Source organism: Vidua chalybeata, chromosome 5 (genome assembly GCF_026979565.1).
Source record: "Vidua chalybeata isolate OUT-0048 chromosome 5, bVidCha1 merged haplotype, whole genome shotgun sequence".
Lineage (NCBI taxonomy): Eukaryota > Metazoa > Chordata > Aves > Passeriformes > Viduidae > Vidua > Vidua chalybeata.
Window position 1 is genome coordinate 16,057,031 of NC_071534.1, and position 15,196 is coordinate 16,072,226.

Sequence of the window (15,196 nt, forward strand, 5' to 3'; positions counted from 1 at the left end):
GCAGAACATAATATATAAGCAGTAATACAGTAAACATAAGCTTTAAGTATTGTAAAATTCTTTCGTACTAGTCATTATGGAAATGGCTCCCCAGAATCTATATGCTTTATCATTTCTCCTGCTAATTATCTGAATCCTTGCATTAATTTTAGACTAAGGGGGAGTGATTTAATTATTTCATCATTCATTATTAAAAGTGGAGTTAAAATCCTCAAAAGACTCTTGAGCAGTTTTAAAATGAAATTACCTTTTCAACTCCATGGTCAATTGCATTTCTAGATCAAGTTAGGAACCATATAAAAACAAAAACTGTGAAGAATACTTTTTCTTATGCCCAATATTAAGGAAACAAAGCTAATGTGGTTTTGCTGATATATATCTCTTTTATTTGAGATGTGCCCAAATTTGTCATTATGCTGCTCTTAATATTATATTTATTTGCTTAAAGTACTTTCTAGCAATATGGTAAATATTATAGTAGATTTCACTTATTGCCTTTCTCTTTTGTGTAAATAATTGTATTGTTTACCACATGTTATTGAAACAGTGCTAGTATAAAATAAAAATAGGAATGTCAGAATAACCATTTTGTGCAATTTACTACCACTACTTTCCCTTTTAAAGGCCTCACTTACACTGGAAGAGAAGCAAAAGTTAGCTAAAGAACAAGAACAGGCACAGAAACTGAAAAGCCAGCAACCTCTTAAGCCCCAAGCAACTACAATAACACCTCCAGTGAAGCAGGTGAGAGAGAACAAACAACTGCACTGTTTCCATTGGAGCTCTGATGCTTTTTCAAGGGCTGTATGCATTTAGCATTTTTTTCCTGCTGTGAGTCACTTTTGTTTTCTCTGGTGGTACAATGACACATCTGAGAACAGCTAAATTAAATTTTCATGTGCCTTCCATTTGCATCATTAGCAATATTCCCACTTTTTAAATTGCTGGAGTTTCCAATGGTATCATTATTATTGAAAGGTCATTGTACTAGATAAGGAAAAAGGACATACTAAGAAAGGTTTTTCTCTGAGGAGTTTATTAAGGAAATATGTATAAGATTTGGGGGTAGGAATGGGGCATTTAAGAAAATAGTCACAGTAATGCTTTGTGTGTAGTCTCAGATGTCAAATTAAAGCTGCAGAACAATTAGTTCTAAGTAGCAAAGAACACAAATAATGTAATTTCTCTTGTGTATTATTACATTTCATGCCCAATTCTGTGCAGTGAGTTCTAATTTCTGAAAAATTAATACCAGGCCTGCAGGGGTAACGATAAAATACTGTTGCCAAAGTGTCTGTACAGGTAAAACATTTAATTGCATTTTATGTGTTCTGCAGACAAAAGATTTGACAGATACCTTGATAGATAATATGTCATCTTTGACCAGCCGTCCTATCAACCAAGCTCAAGTTGCATCTTCAAACAGCTTCTCTTCTGTTCCTTCTGTGGGTGTTGGAATGGGATTTTCATCGCCCATTGACAACACAAAGAGAAATATGACAAACGGACTGAATACAAATATGGGGTTTCAGACTGCTGGATTCACCATGGGAGCAGGTCTCGCTACTCAGAATTTCTTCAGTGGTCCAAATGCAGCAGGAGCAACCAAGATGAACATGGTACCACCTGCCAATATGCCAAATTACAGTCCTATGAATGCTGCATCTGCAATCTCTCCACTGACACAACAAAACAGACCCCCAGATATGTCTGCTTTAGATAATCTTTTTGGTCCTCAAAAACCCAAAGTTAGCATGAAGCAGTTGGCTCAACAGAAATCAAGCCAGTGGGTTAATCAGTTTGTGCCACCACCAGGGTCCCCGAATGCGAGCAATACAGCCTTGGGACCTCAGATGAACATGATAGCACAGCCAGGCTTTGGTATACAGGGTAATCCTTTCTTTTCTCCTCAGAACTTTGCACAACCAGCAAACACAATAACAAACAGCAGCTCAGCTAGCAATGACTTAAAAGATCTTTTTGGGTAAAGTGTTTTGTTTTCTTCCTTCAAAGATTGATGAAATTTGGATCATGGGTAAGCTGATTAACATCTTGTTTTGATTAATAAAATATAACTTGGGGAAACTTTCAACACAGCAAAGTAAAGACTCTTGGGTAGGAAAAAAGGCTGATGTTTCATTCACCTGGTACTGCAGTGGAATTGTGTAAGTGCAAAGTCATCTTACATGCTAAAGATTTCCTATCTCTTTACCAACATGAGAGTGCTGAAGGTAGGATTTGTATATTCATCTGAAAAAGAATTTATTCAGAGGTGAATTCAGTCAAGTCCAATGAAATTCCCTACGAAATTTTGTTTAAGTTCAGCAAAAATGTTTAGGGGATAATGCTGCTATTGGATGCAAACCTGGAGAATTACTCATGTTACCTGAATTTTCACAAGCTGTCATTTTGTCCTATGACAGTTTGCAAAAAGAAAATTCTTACGCTAGCCTAAAAATTTTGATAGCTAAATTATACAGAGAGCACTCTAACCAATAACTGTGGGTGAGACAAAGAAGGGAGCATATTTTGACTTCCTTCTCTCATGTAAGCTAATGTAATGAATGTGGTAGTAAACTATAACAAGATTCATCAGGCATAAGAAATTGTTCTAAAATTTGATTCAAGGTTGGGACAGAGTAAGAACACTGCTTCAAAGGTCATGCTGGTTTACAATCTCTTTTATAATGCCAGATCCTTGTTACAAGCCCCATAGCAAAAGCAACATACCACTTCAGCAGGATTTTAAAATACATGTGGTGATTTCATCACATTGACTGTATATTCCATTGTTTTGGCTAGTATGATACTGCTTCTAACTGATGTGAAAAAAAACCCTGTAGTTATGAAACCTCAAAAAATGAATGTAAATGTAAAATTCACATACTGACTGCCCCAACTATGTAACTAAACACGTTACATAGTTACACAGAAATATCTTGAATTAATTAATAATATTTGGCTCAATTGAGACGAAAAAGGATCGCCTTATACAATTTGCACAGGGTTTTCTGAAAAAGCAGACTGCCATAAATTGCCTTGACTGGAGTGAACTATTTCATTTTACTTTTTGTTTAAATCAAGTCCTCATGAAGGATAGATTGACATGAAGTGATTTCTCAGATATGGATTTGTAAGTTCTAGAGTATGATAAATACACAGGTATTTCAGATCCTTTTTATTGTAATATTCTAAATTCAATAAAGGTCTCCAGAAATCCAGATAGTAGTTTCTTCTACTTTCAGGTGTATGTTCAGCTTGCCCATGGTGGACTCTCTGCTCTGCCAGATACTACTGTTGAGTTTTAACGTTTTTTTTCCCTAAGAATTTCAAGAGCTTTCTTACCTAATATTTTGAAGACTATAAATGGTTATTTTGAGAAGGAAAGAACTAGTTACCTTTTTTATGGAAAGCCTACCTGCTTTATTTTTCCAAGCCTTTCACTGAAGAAACACTTTTGTTTGCTGCTTAAGAAACCAAAGGGCCTTATGCTGTAAATATGACTTGTATTTTGTTATACTTCCACAGTTCTAAGCCGTGATAGCATCAAGCATATTTCTTAAAGAATTCTTTATGTATTATAGCTGCTGCATTAGTCCTATTATTTTAAAATACCTGGGACCAATAAATTTGTGGTCTGAAAAACAGTACCTGGAAAACATTGTGATGCTTACATGCTGTTAATATTCATGGTAAACATTGTAGGTTATGTTAAAATATCCATGTAAATGTAAGTACAATACTAGAACTGTTGAACTATATAAGTTCATTTACGGTTGCTGGCACTCTACACACTCAGTCACACTCATGTCTTCTTTTATGTCAACCCTTCAAAGCTGTGTTTTGTTAGGGTAACCTAAGGGAAGCCTCTGAAGAATTACTTGAATCTGCATTCCTCTAAATCATTTGGAAAATAAGTTTATATTAAAAACATCTAATAGGACTCTACAATGTATTAAATTAATACATGTATGGCAAAGGCATTCTTAAAGTCAGTGTCCTGATCTGGGGTTTCAGTCACTGATCTCACTGGACTGGGAGCTTTTCACAACTGGATTTAGTTTAACCTATTGCAGGGAAAGTGGAAAAAAATGATATGATTTCATATACTAGACCTCCTAAACTGTGTGATTTGGGGTATGTGCTTTTGGCATGGGCTATACCGGAACATAATCTATTTTGTAAGAACAAGGTAAAAAAAAAACATCCTACAGGTTCAAATTAAAATAAGCTCTTTTATGAAATGGTAATACAATGGAATTCTGACTCAAGCAATAGGACCTTTTTCCATTTATATTTGAAAACATAAATTTGATTTCTCTTGTTTGCTGCAATTTTCAGAATGCCCGGAGTAGAAGAGCAACAAAGAAAACTAGAAAGGGTACTTAAAAAAGCTCTAACAAAATCTTCCAGTTATTTAAAAATTTAAGAAAAAAACCAAAACCAGTGGGTCCAATCCCTTTTCCAATTCCATAGTTGCTTCTTGCTTAGTGTGTCAGAAAACTCATTGTGTTTGAAGTTCTTGAATTATTTATTCTTAACTTAATGGAAAGAGGACTTGCAAGAGATAAGTCACCGTGGCCATGTGCCACTTGGCTCCTGCTACAATAGTTTTTCTTTAGGAATCCTTGGCCAACTGATCTCTCCACTTACAAGTCGTGATTCTGAGGCCATGCAAGAGGCTGGAAGACTTGTTTTGTGGCCAGAGCGACTTGTTTGAGAGCAGCAGTTGTGTTTCACATCCAGGTTGGTTTTTGGGAAAGACAAAGGGGAAGGGACAATGTTACAAAATGTGGGTATTCCAGGAGCCTACTATGGCTGAACTTGGTTGGAAAGCAGTGCTACATCTAGCTTGGTCTGAAGCAGAGGATCTACCTAGTCCTCATGTAAAGTAAAGCAGAGAACACAGGTTTGAAATTGGTACCTGATTAAGAAACTACAAATGCTGTTAATGAAATAGTAACCTGGTAATAAGTTTTTCTTTACAATGCCTTGAGGAAGACAGTAAATTACACTAAATTTCTGCCCTTCATATTCAACCTAATTTAAAGGAAAAAATGTGAAAGCCTGTCAGGTTATATCATCAGAGCAGCCACTGTGAGCATGCCTTCATTCTGCTGTGGAAATGAGGACAGGGTCTGGGCTGAAGTGCCCAGCCCATCTAGTTTACATTCATTTGTAAAGGAGGGGTAAAAGGAAGGGCATAAGTTCCTATTCTTTAAGTGATTCATCTATATTCTGTTTTCTACAGAAGGTGAAGCTAAGTGAAAATAGCTGCACATCTTACATCAGTTGCGCTTTGGCTGCTCTGGTGTATCTAAATGACTGCACCAAGACAGCAGTGTTTTCCATATCTGAGCTCTTGGTTCCATTTGGGTTTAAGTATGAAAGTGTCTGAAGCATCCTCTCAAAATTCAGTCACAGAAAACAAATTAATCCTGCTAGAGGGAAGGATTGTATTAAAGAGGCTTGAAAAACCCTCTCTGCTTGGGCTGATGGAGAACCTTAAAACTACTGAGTTTCAGATTAGCTTAGAAACCCTTTGTTCTGACTCTTGAGAGAAACCAGGAACGAAATGGCACAGGTTTCACTGGAGGAGGGAACCAATCTTCTGTTCCTTTTCATCACACAAGTGGTGTGAATAAGGCACAGAACAGCCCTTGGAACTTGCTTTTGCAGGAGGGCAGCAGTACCAGTGGAATCTGTTGAAAGGTAATGGAGTCCACCAATTACTTGAGAGATGGGGAGAGAAATTTTACTGTGAGCATGGGTAGATGCTAGTTTTTTTTTTGTTTTGTTTTTTTTTTTTTTTTTGTTTTGTTTTGTTTTTTTTTTTTTTTTTTTTTTTTTTGTTTTGTTTTTTTTTTTTTTTAGTGAAGGTACTATGTTCTCCTCACTGTGAATAAGAAATGTTGTGGGGAAGTTGTGGCCTTACACAGGTGTTGAGTACCCCAAGTAAAAGGGTGAATTTTTGGATGTGTAGGTGCACAACATTTCAAGCCTTATTCTTTAAAACTTTCCTTTTCTGTTTTGTCTTTTTAGCAACAACTGGTTCACATTTATGTGGAACCTTAACAAAAACCCTGATTGCCTTTTAAAGTAAGAAAAATGTATGTTGACTTTTGTATTATAACCTCTGTTGTAATGTTACCTGTGTCTGTAGATAGATAAGTGTGATTATATTCTAGATTATAGGATTTGGGGATTTTTCAGTTCAACTGCACCCAAAAAAACAGAGATTAAATGAGAAGCTAGATTTGAATCAAATTCCATAAAGCTTCCATACAGGCTAAGAATTATAGGATACTTGTGTTATCTGTTATAAATAATACATGCTTAGTCTGCCTACACCTGTGTGACTTGAGCAGAAAAGAAAATATTTTTAAACCTAAGTTTATGAACACTGGATCTTGCATTACAATGAAGTTTTTGGACTTTGGAGTGACCTTTGCTTATTGATTAGGGTTTTTTTATTGGGGTTGGGTGGGATATTGGTGATTTGTGCCATTTCCAATGAAAGAAGCATAAGGAAGGGGAGTACAGAAAAAAATACCCTATTGTATATGTAACCCTTCTTTTTCTTTGTTAAGAGATATGCTGCATTTTATATATTCATTGTGAACTTTTCCTTTGGAAAGCTGTGAGGAAACCTATCTAGAGAATTTCAGATGAGTTAGCTGATTTTCAAGTAAGGTTCTGCCTTGTACATTACCTTCCATTAGGTTTTGACTGCTTTTCAAGAAAATTATATGAGGCAGTAAAACCTTGGATTCATACACCAAATGCTCCTGCCTTTCAGGCTTCACCCTTGTATCAACATAACAAATAAGCCCTGAAGTTGTATTGTCTTTCAAGTTCTCTGGAACAGGTCTAACTGCTGTACAGATTTATGAGATGAAGCTGTAAATCAAAATGTGTTATAGTGAACTCAGGCCTTGTGCAAAATATTTAATACTTGTTTATTTGTCTAATTGTACAGTCTCTGTTACAAGTGGCAGTTTTATGTTCTGATTGTAAATCATTAAAATTCTCATGAGATTTATAGTGATACTGTTGTTGTGTCAGCTGTGATTCATAAATAGAACTGTCATAGCATGGCATTAGTGTATATCTGGTTTATTGGACAGCTCTTCAAAACCAAAATTATTCTTGTATCAACTTTTAGATCAGTTACTTTAAAACTATGTAAAAGGTACAGTGACAGTTTTGAGAAATACACATCACTTTGTACTCTGAATTAGGTTGCCTATGGAAATAAATGAATTTTCATATTTTCATGTTGGAAGATATTTTTATTGATAATTTTCATTAAATTAACTAACAGTAACTTCTGTAGAAAACTTTTTCCCTGTACATTTTGTTTGAAATACATTTTATCCCATGTACTTTTGAGTTCATTTCTTAGACATTGCTGTCCAGATATTTGTAAAATGTCATCACATATTGCCTTCATGCAGTGGATTAAAGTTCTGGGGGAAAATTGCCACACTAGATGCCTCTAAAATTAGCATTTAATTTTTCTGATGACACATAGTGATCTCAGTTTGCATTTTCACAGCTCATTGACCCAGAAACCAGCCCTTTCTCTAAACCTGAGTTTCAAGATACACTGCTTTGGCAGGTTAGAGTTTGCCAGCACTCTGAAGAAATGTAGTTCTCAGCTTTTTGTATGGTATAAGTCGTTCAAGTACAAGACATCTGATGTCTGATCTGATTAGAAGCATCATTGCTGGCCAGAGATGGTGTGGGAGAAGAGAGTAAAATAACAAAAAGATAGATTAGGTGAAAATGGAAAGGTAGCATCAGCTGGCTTCAGTTCTCTTTGTTTTCACTTGCTGAGGATGACAGCAGCCCCTTTCCTTCCACAGCTGTATCCATCAAGTGAGCACGGTCCTGTCATATGCCAGCCCCCTGCTGAGAAAATGCCTGCCTTAATTTGCTCAGCTAATCACAGTCCTGATCTGACTGGTGTGTCCCTCACCCTTGTAATGTTCTCCTTGTCTCTCCATTTCTGGATATTGGTAGGATCCATAACTCCTACCTGTTTCTTAAGCTAGAAGGTTTCAAGTGCTGAAATCCAGATGTTCTGGCTTGGTTTGTTGTGGAGTAAAGTTAACATTTTATAAACTCTTTCATGAATCCAGATTTCAAACAGGGAAGCTGGAGACAGTTGCAGTTGTTTTTTTCTTTGCCTGGAATCCTTTGATATTGGCAGCTAATTGTCTGTATTTCATCACTTAAATATCTCTAGTCCAACCTTTGGATTTGTTATACACCAGAACTTTAGATTAATCTTTTTTTAAGTCAGCATTTGTAGAGCTGTGTTACCAGCTGGAGACTACTGCAGTTGCTCAGGGATTGCAAAATGGTTCATAAGGTAACAAGGTGAATTCTGATTTCCTGTGCCAAACTGACAAAGCAGGAATTCAGTTTATACTCTTACCCATGCACAATCCCAAGAGCGGCTCAATAAATACTAGTTATTCAAGCTCTGAAATAATTTAGTAAGTATTCCAGACATAAAATTTAAACCCTAGACTTAAAAAAAAAAAAAAATCTTATATTTTTTCCTCTGTTTGACACCTGCCTGTAAACTGTACTATTACAGATCTATTGCAGTTTCTTCCTGCAAATTAAAGCTATTGTGGGTGTGGAATGATTGGAAACTCAGAAATGGTAGAAGTTTAATGACCTACCTATATTTATGTACCAATTCTTTAAAGTTTTTTTTTTCATTGTCTTGCTTGTGCCCTAATTATTATTTGGCTTTTTATGATGGAATTTCTTAAAATGCTTCACCTTTTGAACAACATCAAAAGACTAGATTTTACACTCTCCTGCAATAATTAGCCAAAAAACAATCAAAGAAGAACCTCCATTTGTAACTACATCAATGAAAATACTGTTATCTTTTACCTGAGAAGCAAGGGGTTTGGGAGCTGAAGCTATGACACAGGCAGCCTTTGTTCATGTCAGTCTCTGTGTCTCCTTGATGCAACCTAGTACTTTTAAGAGTAAGCAAAATCAAAACCTTGAAGAGCTTGCTTTCCAGCAGGTGATTTTAGAACCAAACACCACACAGAAGAATTACTGCTTATTTTCTGAACAGAAAAATCAAATATTAGAGCAGAGAACTAAAAAAAACCTAGAATTGCAACTCTGCTGTTGCCATGCAGATGAAATAAATGCTTACCTATGGCACCAAAGCTGTGAATAAGCATTTTAACCAATGTCACAGCAATGACTTCAAATATTGCAAATAAGAAAATGCTAGTGAATCAATCGGATGCCTCTGTAATTACTGTAAATTTCATTTGAAGAATCTATCCTAACTTGGCACCAAATAGATATTTTTACTATTTTTATTTTTTAAGAATTCCCCAAAATAATTGTGTCTTAAAATGATTGTGATTTACAATGAAAATCTTAGAAAATCAAAGCAGGAGAATCAGGAAAAAATAAAATTAGACTAGAATATCATTTTCATACTTCTGTTATTGAATGGGAGTGTCAATTGTAGACCTTCCTCAAATAGCCTTATGCTACAAACCCTGGCTTTACTTCGCTACAAAATAGGAAAAAAATTAAACTATTTGTAGAACTATATACAATTTTGATGCAAGCTGTGCTTATATTCTTGATCTGTTCTATAAAACTATCAACAGAAGTATTTTCTTTGTAATTTTCTGACTTGATAGATACTAAATGTCATTGCTGCAATTGGAGTGATTTCAGTATAAAGTACTAACATTTTAATAATTCTGTGCAGTATTAAATTATTGTTTATCTATTCTTTTTTATTATCTGGCAAGCAGGAAACTGATAAATTAACTGATTTTTATTTTTTTTTTTTCAGTTTAAATCCTTACTGGTTATATGCTTCCTAAGGAATTCATTGCTTGAGTCTTACTGATTTACAACCATTACAAATAAAAGTTTTGCAGTGAAATAGCAAATACCTGTTGCAATATCTTCATTGCCACATTTTGCAAACTGGAGCCATACAGCTGAAATTCTTTGATTTAGCGAACACTAAATATTTCTTAAGCTAACCAGATCATTAACTGGCTGCTAGGTAGGAAGTGTTACCTTATTCTATTCATGATGTAGATAGGACAAAGCTGTGATTTCCTGCACATTACAGAGATTAAATAAGTGTGTCTTAAATTTTGTGTCTCTCTTCACGCATAATTTCCAATTTAACTGACCTCAATCCGACATGTAGCACTTCCTTTGTCAGAATTTTCCTTTGGAGCATGTGCCTGCTACTTTTCCAGGCCCTTTCTGATGAAGCCATTTCTTGCATCTACTTTCTCTTCAATTTTTTCCTGCATCAGTGCTTCCAAGCAGTGCATGGCTGTAGGGGTAGAAGGGAGAAGAAACTCAGGAGTTTCTGACAATTTCTTTTTTTGGTGATGCTTGGTAAGGGAATGTTGAATTTATGACAGTGACAGCCTGAATTTTGTGCTTGTTGCTTTTCAGCTGGAGATTGTTGCTAAGCTGTGAGGGGCTGCAGAAGGGAACCTAACAAGAGGCTCTGCATCTCAGCTTGATGGTCCAGCTCTGGCAAGCCAGTGGAGTGGGCTGATGAGCAGGCATCTGTTTGCCTTGTCTTCTATTCTACAGGCAGCGTGAGCCTGAAGCAGAAATGTTAAAAGCAGCTGCAGGTGAGTGACCCGAAGGATTACTGAATCCAGATGCCGCAGTGATACAGCGACCCTTCAGTGCGGAGAGGCAGAGTTCAGGGAATTGCTGAGGGGAAAAAAAACAAAACAGGAAGGACAATGGAAACTGTCATCTGCAAAATGCTAGAGTATCTAGTGTCTACCCTGCAGGGTTGGACCTATTTTCTTTAAAATTGTATCCCCTGCCCACCTGCTCTCTTCACATTCCTGGGGCCTGTACAGGGAGTGCTGGTGGATACTGTTTTATGGAAGAGCCTGATTGGTCCTGACAACTATTGCTGCTGCTGATGGACAGCTGCTGGAGCTTGGATTTAATCTAGTCTTAACACTCTTATTAGAATGTTTCATTTCTCTGTGTTTGTTTTTTGTTGTAAATTATTTTGTTAAATTGAATGACTGTGATGAGGAAGTTGAATAAGTCACTTTTTTCCCCCCACTCCCTGTTTTGCTGTAGCAGACATTTTCTGGTGAAAGGTAGGCCAAATATTCAGCATGTAAATATACATAAAGATTAGAGACGTTAGAAAGGAACTTTATTAAATCTGTGTGTTTTAAAACAAAATTTATTTGAACAAAAGTAATAGTAATTAAAAGTATTGTCCTGAACTGGGAGTTACTAATCACCATGTCTTTCAAGAAGATACAGTTTTTTAAGTTCATTTTTCTTCAGTACATTTTAATGCAGGCATTGTGAGGGAAGAGGTTTTGCTTTTTATGTTGTTCAGTTTCTTAGTTTTGAAAAACTAGTGGGTTTAAATTGAACTAGAACTGGTTTCCTTTCCATTCTTTCAAAAGTGCTGCAGATGATGCTAGGTGGTGGTTTTAGCCAGTGGTTTCAGCTAGATTAGCAATGGAAATACCTTTAAAAGTATGGCAAAAGCATGTGGGTTTTAATGTTTTAATTTATAGATTGTAAGAGATTTGACATATTTAGTAACTGACATCTGTAAATACACTGAACAGTTGACACTGAAGATATTGATTTAAAACAAATATCTTGCTCAAAGAAAAACAGTTTATAATTTTAAGCTTCTCTATGTCAATTTTAAAACAAGAAATGGTTACATGAAAGGTATTCTGGAGCTTATTTTATTCTAACATAACTAAGCCCTAACTGCAGTTCATCATAAACAATTCAGCTTGAGCATTTGTAGATTTTCATCTCTGTTTTTAATTAATGTGACTGCTCAGTCATCCTTCTCCCTCATTCCTTCTCAGCCCTTTGCAACTTCAAACCTGTTGCCCACTTTCCACCCTTGTTTGATGAAAGTTATTAAAATACCAAAGATAAAGAATTAATGTAAGTTTTATGGTAACTGTTGCTTCAGTAGAGGGACCAACTTTGCACCTCAGGTGAGGGAAGAGCTGTAGGTAGAGATAGCTCTGGTTAGACACTGGAAAATTCATGTAAGGTAGAGCCCCAGGAAGGCAGGTTTTATAAATTCTGATCTTCATGTAGTAGTGAGTTTTATCTTCTTGTCCCACAGTTTTGGTTTCCAGCAGTATTTAAAAGGAAAAAAAAAATGTTAACTTCTATCATGATGTTTTCTTTTAAAGAGTTCAGATCTAGGATTAGAGAAACATAATGAGCTACATGGTATAATTTAGTGAATCAACCAAGAGACTATTCACAAATTGGGTATCACCACAGGTAGTTATGAATAGTATGTTTTAACTGCACTGCCTGGCATTGATTATCTGTTAAACATGGAGAGAAGATAATACCAAAGATTGTAAAATGTATTTTTCTAGTAAGAGGAAAAGGGAAAACACAAATTTGAAGAGGTGGAATGTTCCTTTGAGTAACTTGTAACTAAAAGCTTTCGAAAAACATCAAAGCAGTTCCTTACTGATAGTGACAGGCTGTAAAATGTTATGAGATGTTAATTTCAAAATTATCTGTAAGGTACAATAAAACTGCCATAAGGTGTCACTATAACACAAGAAATTTTCAAATAACTTTCAAACATTTTAGAATTGTTCTTGTCCAGCTACAAGACTTTCTTTATGCAGTCTTGTGAACATAAAAAAGGAGCTATTCTTAATTAACAAACTGCATTCCTGTATGCATAGAAATCATCATCAAATATATCTGTATTAGAGCAATGGTGTAGAAACTCTGCCCATTTTCTTTTTGTGGAAAAACAGACATACTTCACATAGGCACTTTCTACATAGAAACGCTTTAAAAGCCTTTGTACAGTGTAAGGTAAGAAATGAGTACTTAATTAGCAGCTTTTAGTAAGGAAAATTATCAATAGGAATTCTTATGTCCATTTTTATTTTATATGTTATCAGCATCCTAGGAGTCACTATTTTTATTTTCTGTCCAACTGTGATCTGATGTCTTTCCTACCAGTGATCTGATCAGGAAGCAGAAACTAAAGAGGAATTTTTTAAGCCACTTGGAATTAGTGCTGGTTTTGCTGCAGTTATCGGAGAAACAAACATAACATCTGACAATTTGATTTGGGCTGACTCAACATGAAGCATTTTAACCTGGCAGGAAAGCACTCAGTTCCCATATGTGGTAAAATAGAGATCAGGATTCTGAAGTCTTTGAATCTATCTTCATTTATGGCATAAAACTGTAGATGTAAAGCCATAGGTTTCCAGACCTGGAGGACCAGATTGATCATTTACTCTAAACCCTTGTACAACATGGGATCCCAGGTCACCTCTTCTATGACAGCAGATGCTGTAGATCTCGAATGCTGAATTCCTACAGTACCCTCTTTTTAATGTAATTTTTACAATGACTTCTACAGGTGCCAACAGAAATAGTATCTCCAGTACACCAGACACTGCACAAATACAAAGGAAGAATTGGCTTAGGCCCAAAATTTCATGCCTAACAATACAATATGCTTATCATCTGAGTGGATGTCTTAGGCACCACCTAAGGACATGGTTTAGTGGGGGACTTGCCAGTGCTGGGTTAACAGATGGACTCGATGATCTTAAAGGTCTTTTCCTGAAAGAATGATTCCATGATTCAATGAAATCTACCAGACAACTTTTATCAAGGCCATGTTCTTGGGAAAAGCATTGTCAAACTCCTGGTGCTGTAAACATTGAAGTCTGCCAACCCTAAGACCTATGTGCAGATGAAACCAATATTCATTATCTCTGCTTCATTACTTTGCTCCATTTGCAAGAAATGGAGCACTTAAAACTTTCAAAGATACTTAGTTTTGAAACATCAAAATTTTTAAGTTCAATTTAAGAAATCTTCAGTTAGTAAGAGAGGTCACTCAGGATTTTCTACCCTTTGAGCTCTTGGTAAGAGCTAAAAAGGCAAAGTCATCTCACTTTAATAAAAGAAGGTTCCTCCAAATAACAAGAGCAAACTATGATCTAAAAATCATCTCACAAGCAGCAGGGATGTGATCACATGCCTTGAACTGAAAAGAAACTGATTAAAAATTGACAAAGTTATTCTTGTGTATTTCCACTGGAGGAGCCCAGCAGCCTTTGGTTATTGTTAAGGTTGATCACAGCACAAAGTGAAGCATCTTTATGTTAATTCAGCAGAGAAATCATAAGGTTAAATTGACTTAAAATTTGACTGCCTCCCTCTCAGGAGGTTAATGTCAGGGTGTCAATTACTGTGATAATGTAATATTTGTAAAGAGATCCAAATTTTATATTTTACAAGCATTGGGAGAAGTGACTGTTTGCAAGACAATCAGCACATGAAATGTGTATGCTATCCAGTCTGCATTGAAAGCAGCAGCAAAAATCTCTTTTAAATGTGGCAAAGATTTTATCCCATCCATTATGTTGAGGAATCATCGGTAGGAGCAGCCTAAAGATGGTATTTCAAGGTTTTTCAACAAAAGAAATAAATGTAACAAATTAAATAGCCTCTAGGTGTACATTTACTTGTACCTGTAGAAAGTACTCTTCACATAAGTTATGTTTATTGCTAGTTCTGATATTTTCAAGCTTGGTTTTCTTAAGAGCTTGCTACCACTCTGAACCAAGCCCTGTGCCTGCAAGGCACAGCTCTTGTTAGGAAGGCACATCTCCTGTATGTGCACTTGGCCAGTTTCAAGTTTTCTTGCAGCTCACTTCACTCTTGAACACCTGAGGTAGTGATGGCGTATGAGTGCTCAGCAGTGGCTGTCTGCATGCTGGTTTAGGTCTGTATTGGGTCTAAAATATGGTTTTAATACACTTACTAGTTGTCTCTGGAGATAGGAGTCTGTAGTTTCAATAGTATCTACAAGCTATGTGAGCCATATCGTTTTAATTTTGCAAAATATTTCCTTAAAAGTGCAGTCAAATGCTGTGTCTTGGGCTTAGCCCCAGCTTGCAAACAGCAGACTTAAAATGAAATTATGTAATACATTGTGTTTTAAGGAGGTCTGAGATAGCAAAAGGAGAATCACAACATGGTGTGATTTCTGAAAAAGAAAATTAGGGCACAGGTTAAAACAGGAAAGAAAAATGCAGTAACAATGACAGCTGGGTCTTTGTTAGGTCTCATCAAGGAAGAGTTCCTCAGC

General features: G+C 36.0%; 1 protein-coding gene across 1 annotated transcript in view; it reads left to right on the top strand.

The window, feature by feature from the left end:
- SCYL2 (SCY1 like pseudokinase 2) overlaps window positions 1-7,277 on the top strand; it is a 32,514-nt gene extending 25,237 nt beyond the window's left edge. The window contains exons 17-18 of the mRNA XM_053943858.1: window positions 625-744; window positions 1,338-7,277. Coding sequence (XP_053799833.1) covers window positions 625-744; window positions 1,338-1,988 — 771 coding nt within the window. The 3' untranslated portion in view covers window positions 1,989-7,277. The remainder of the gene's footprint in view (window positions 1-624; window positions 745-1,337) is intronic.
- The last annotated feature ends 7,919 nt before the right edge of the window (window positions 7,278-15,196 follow it).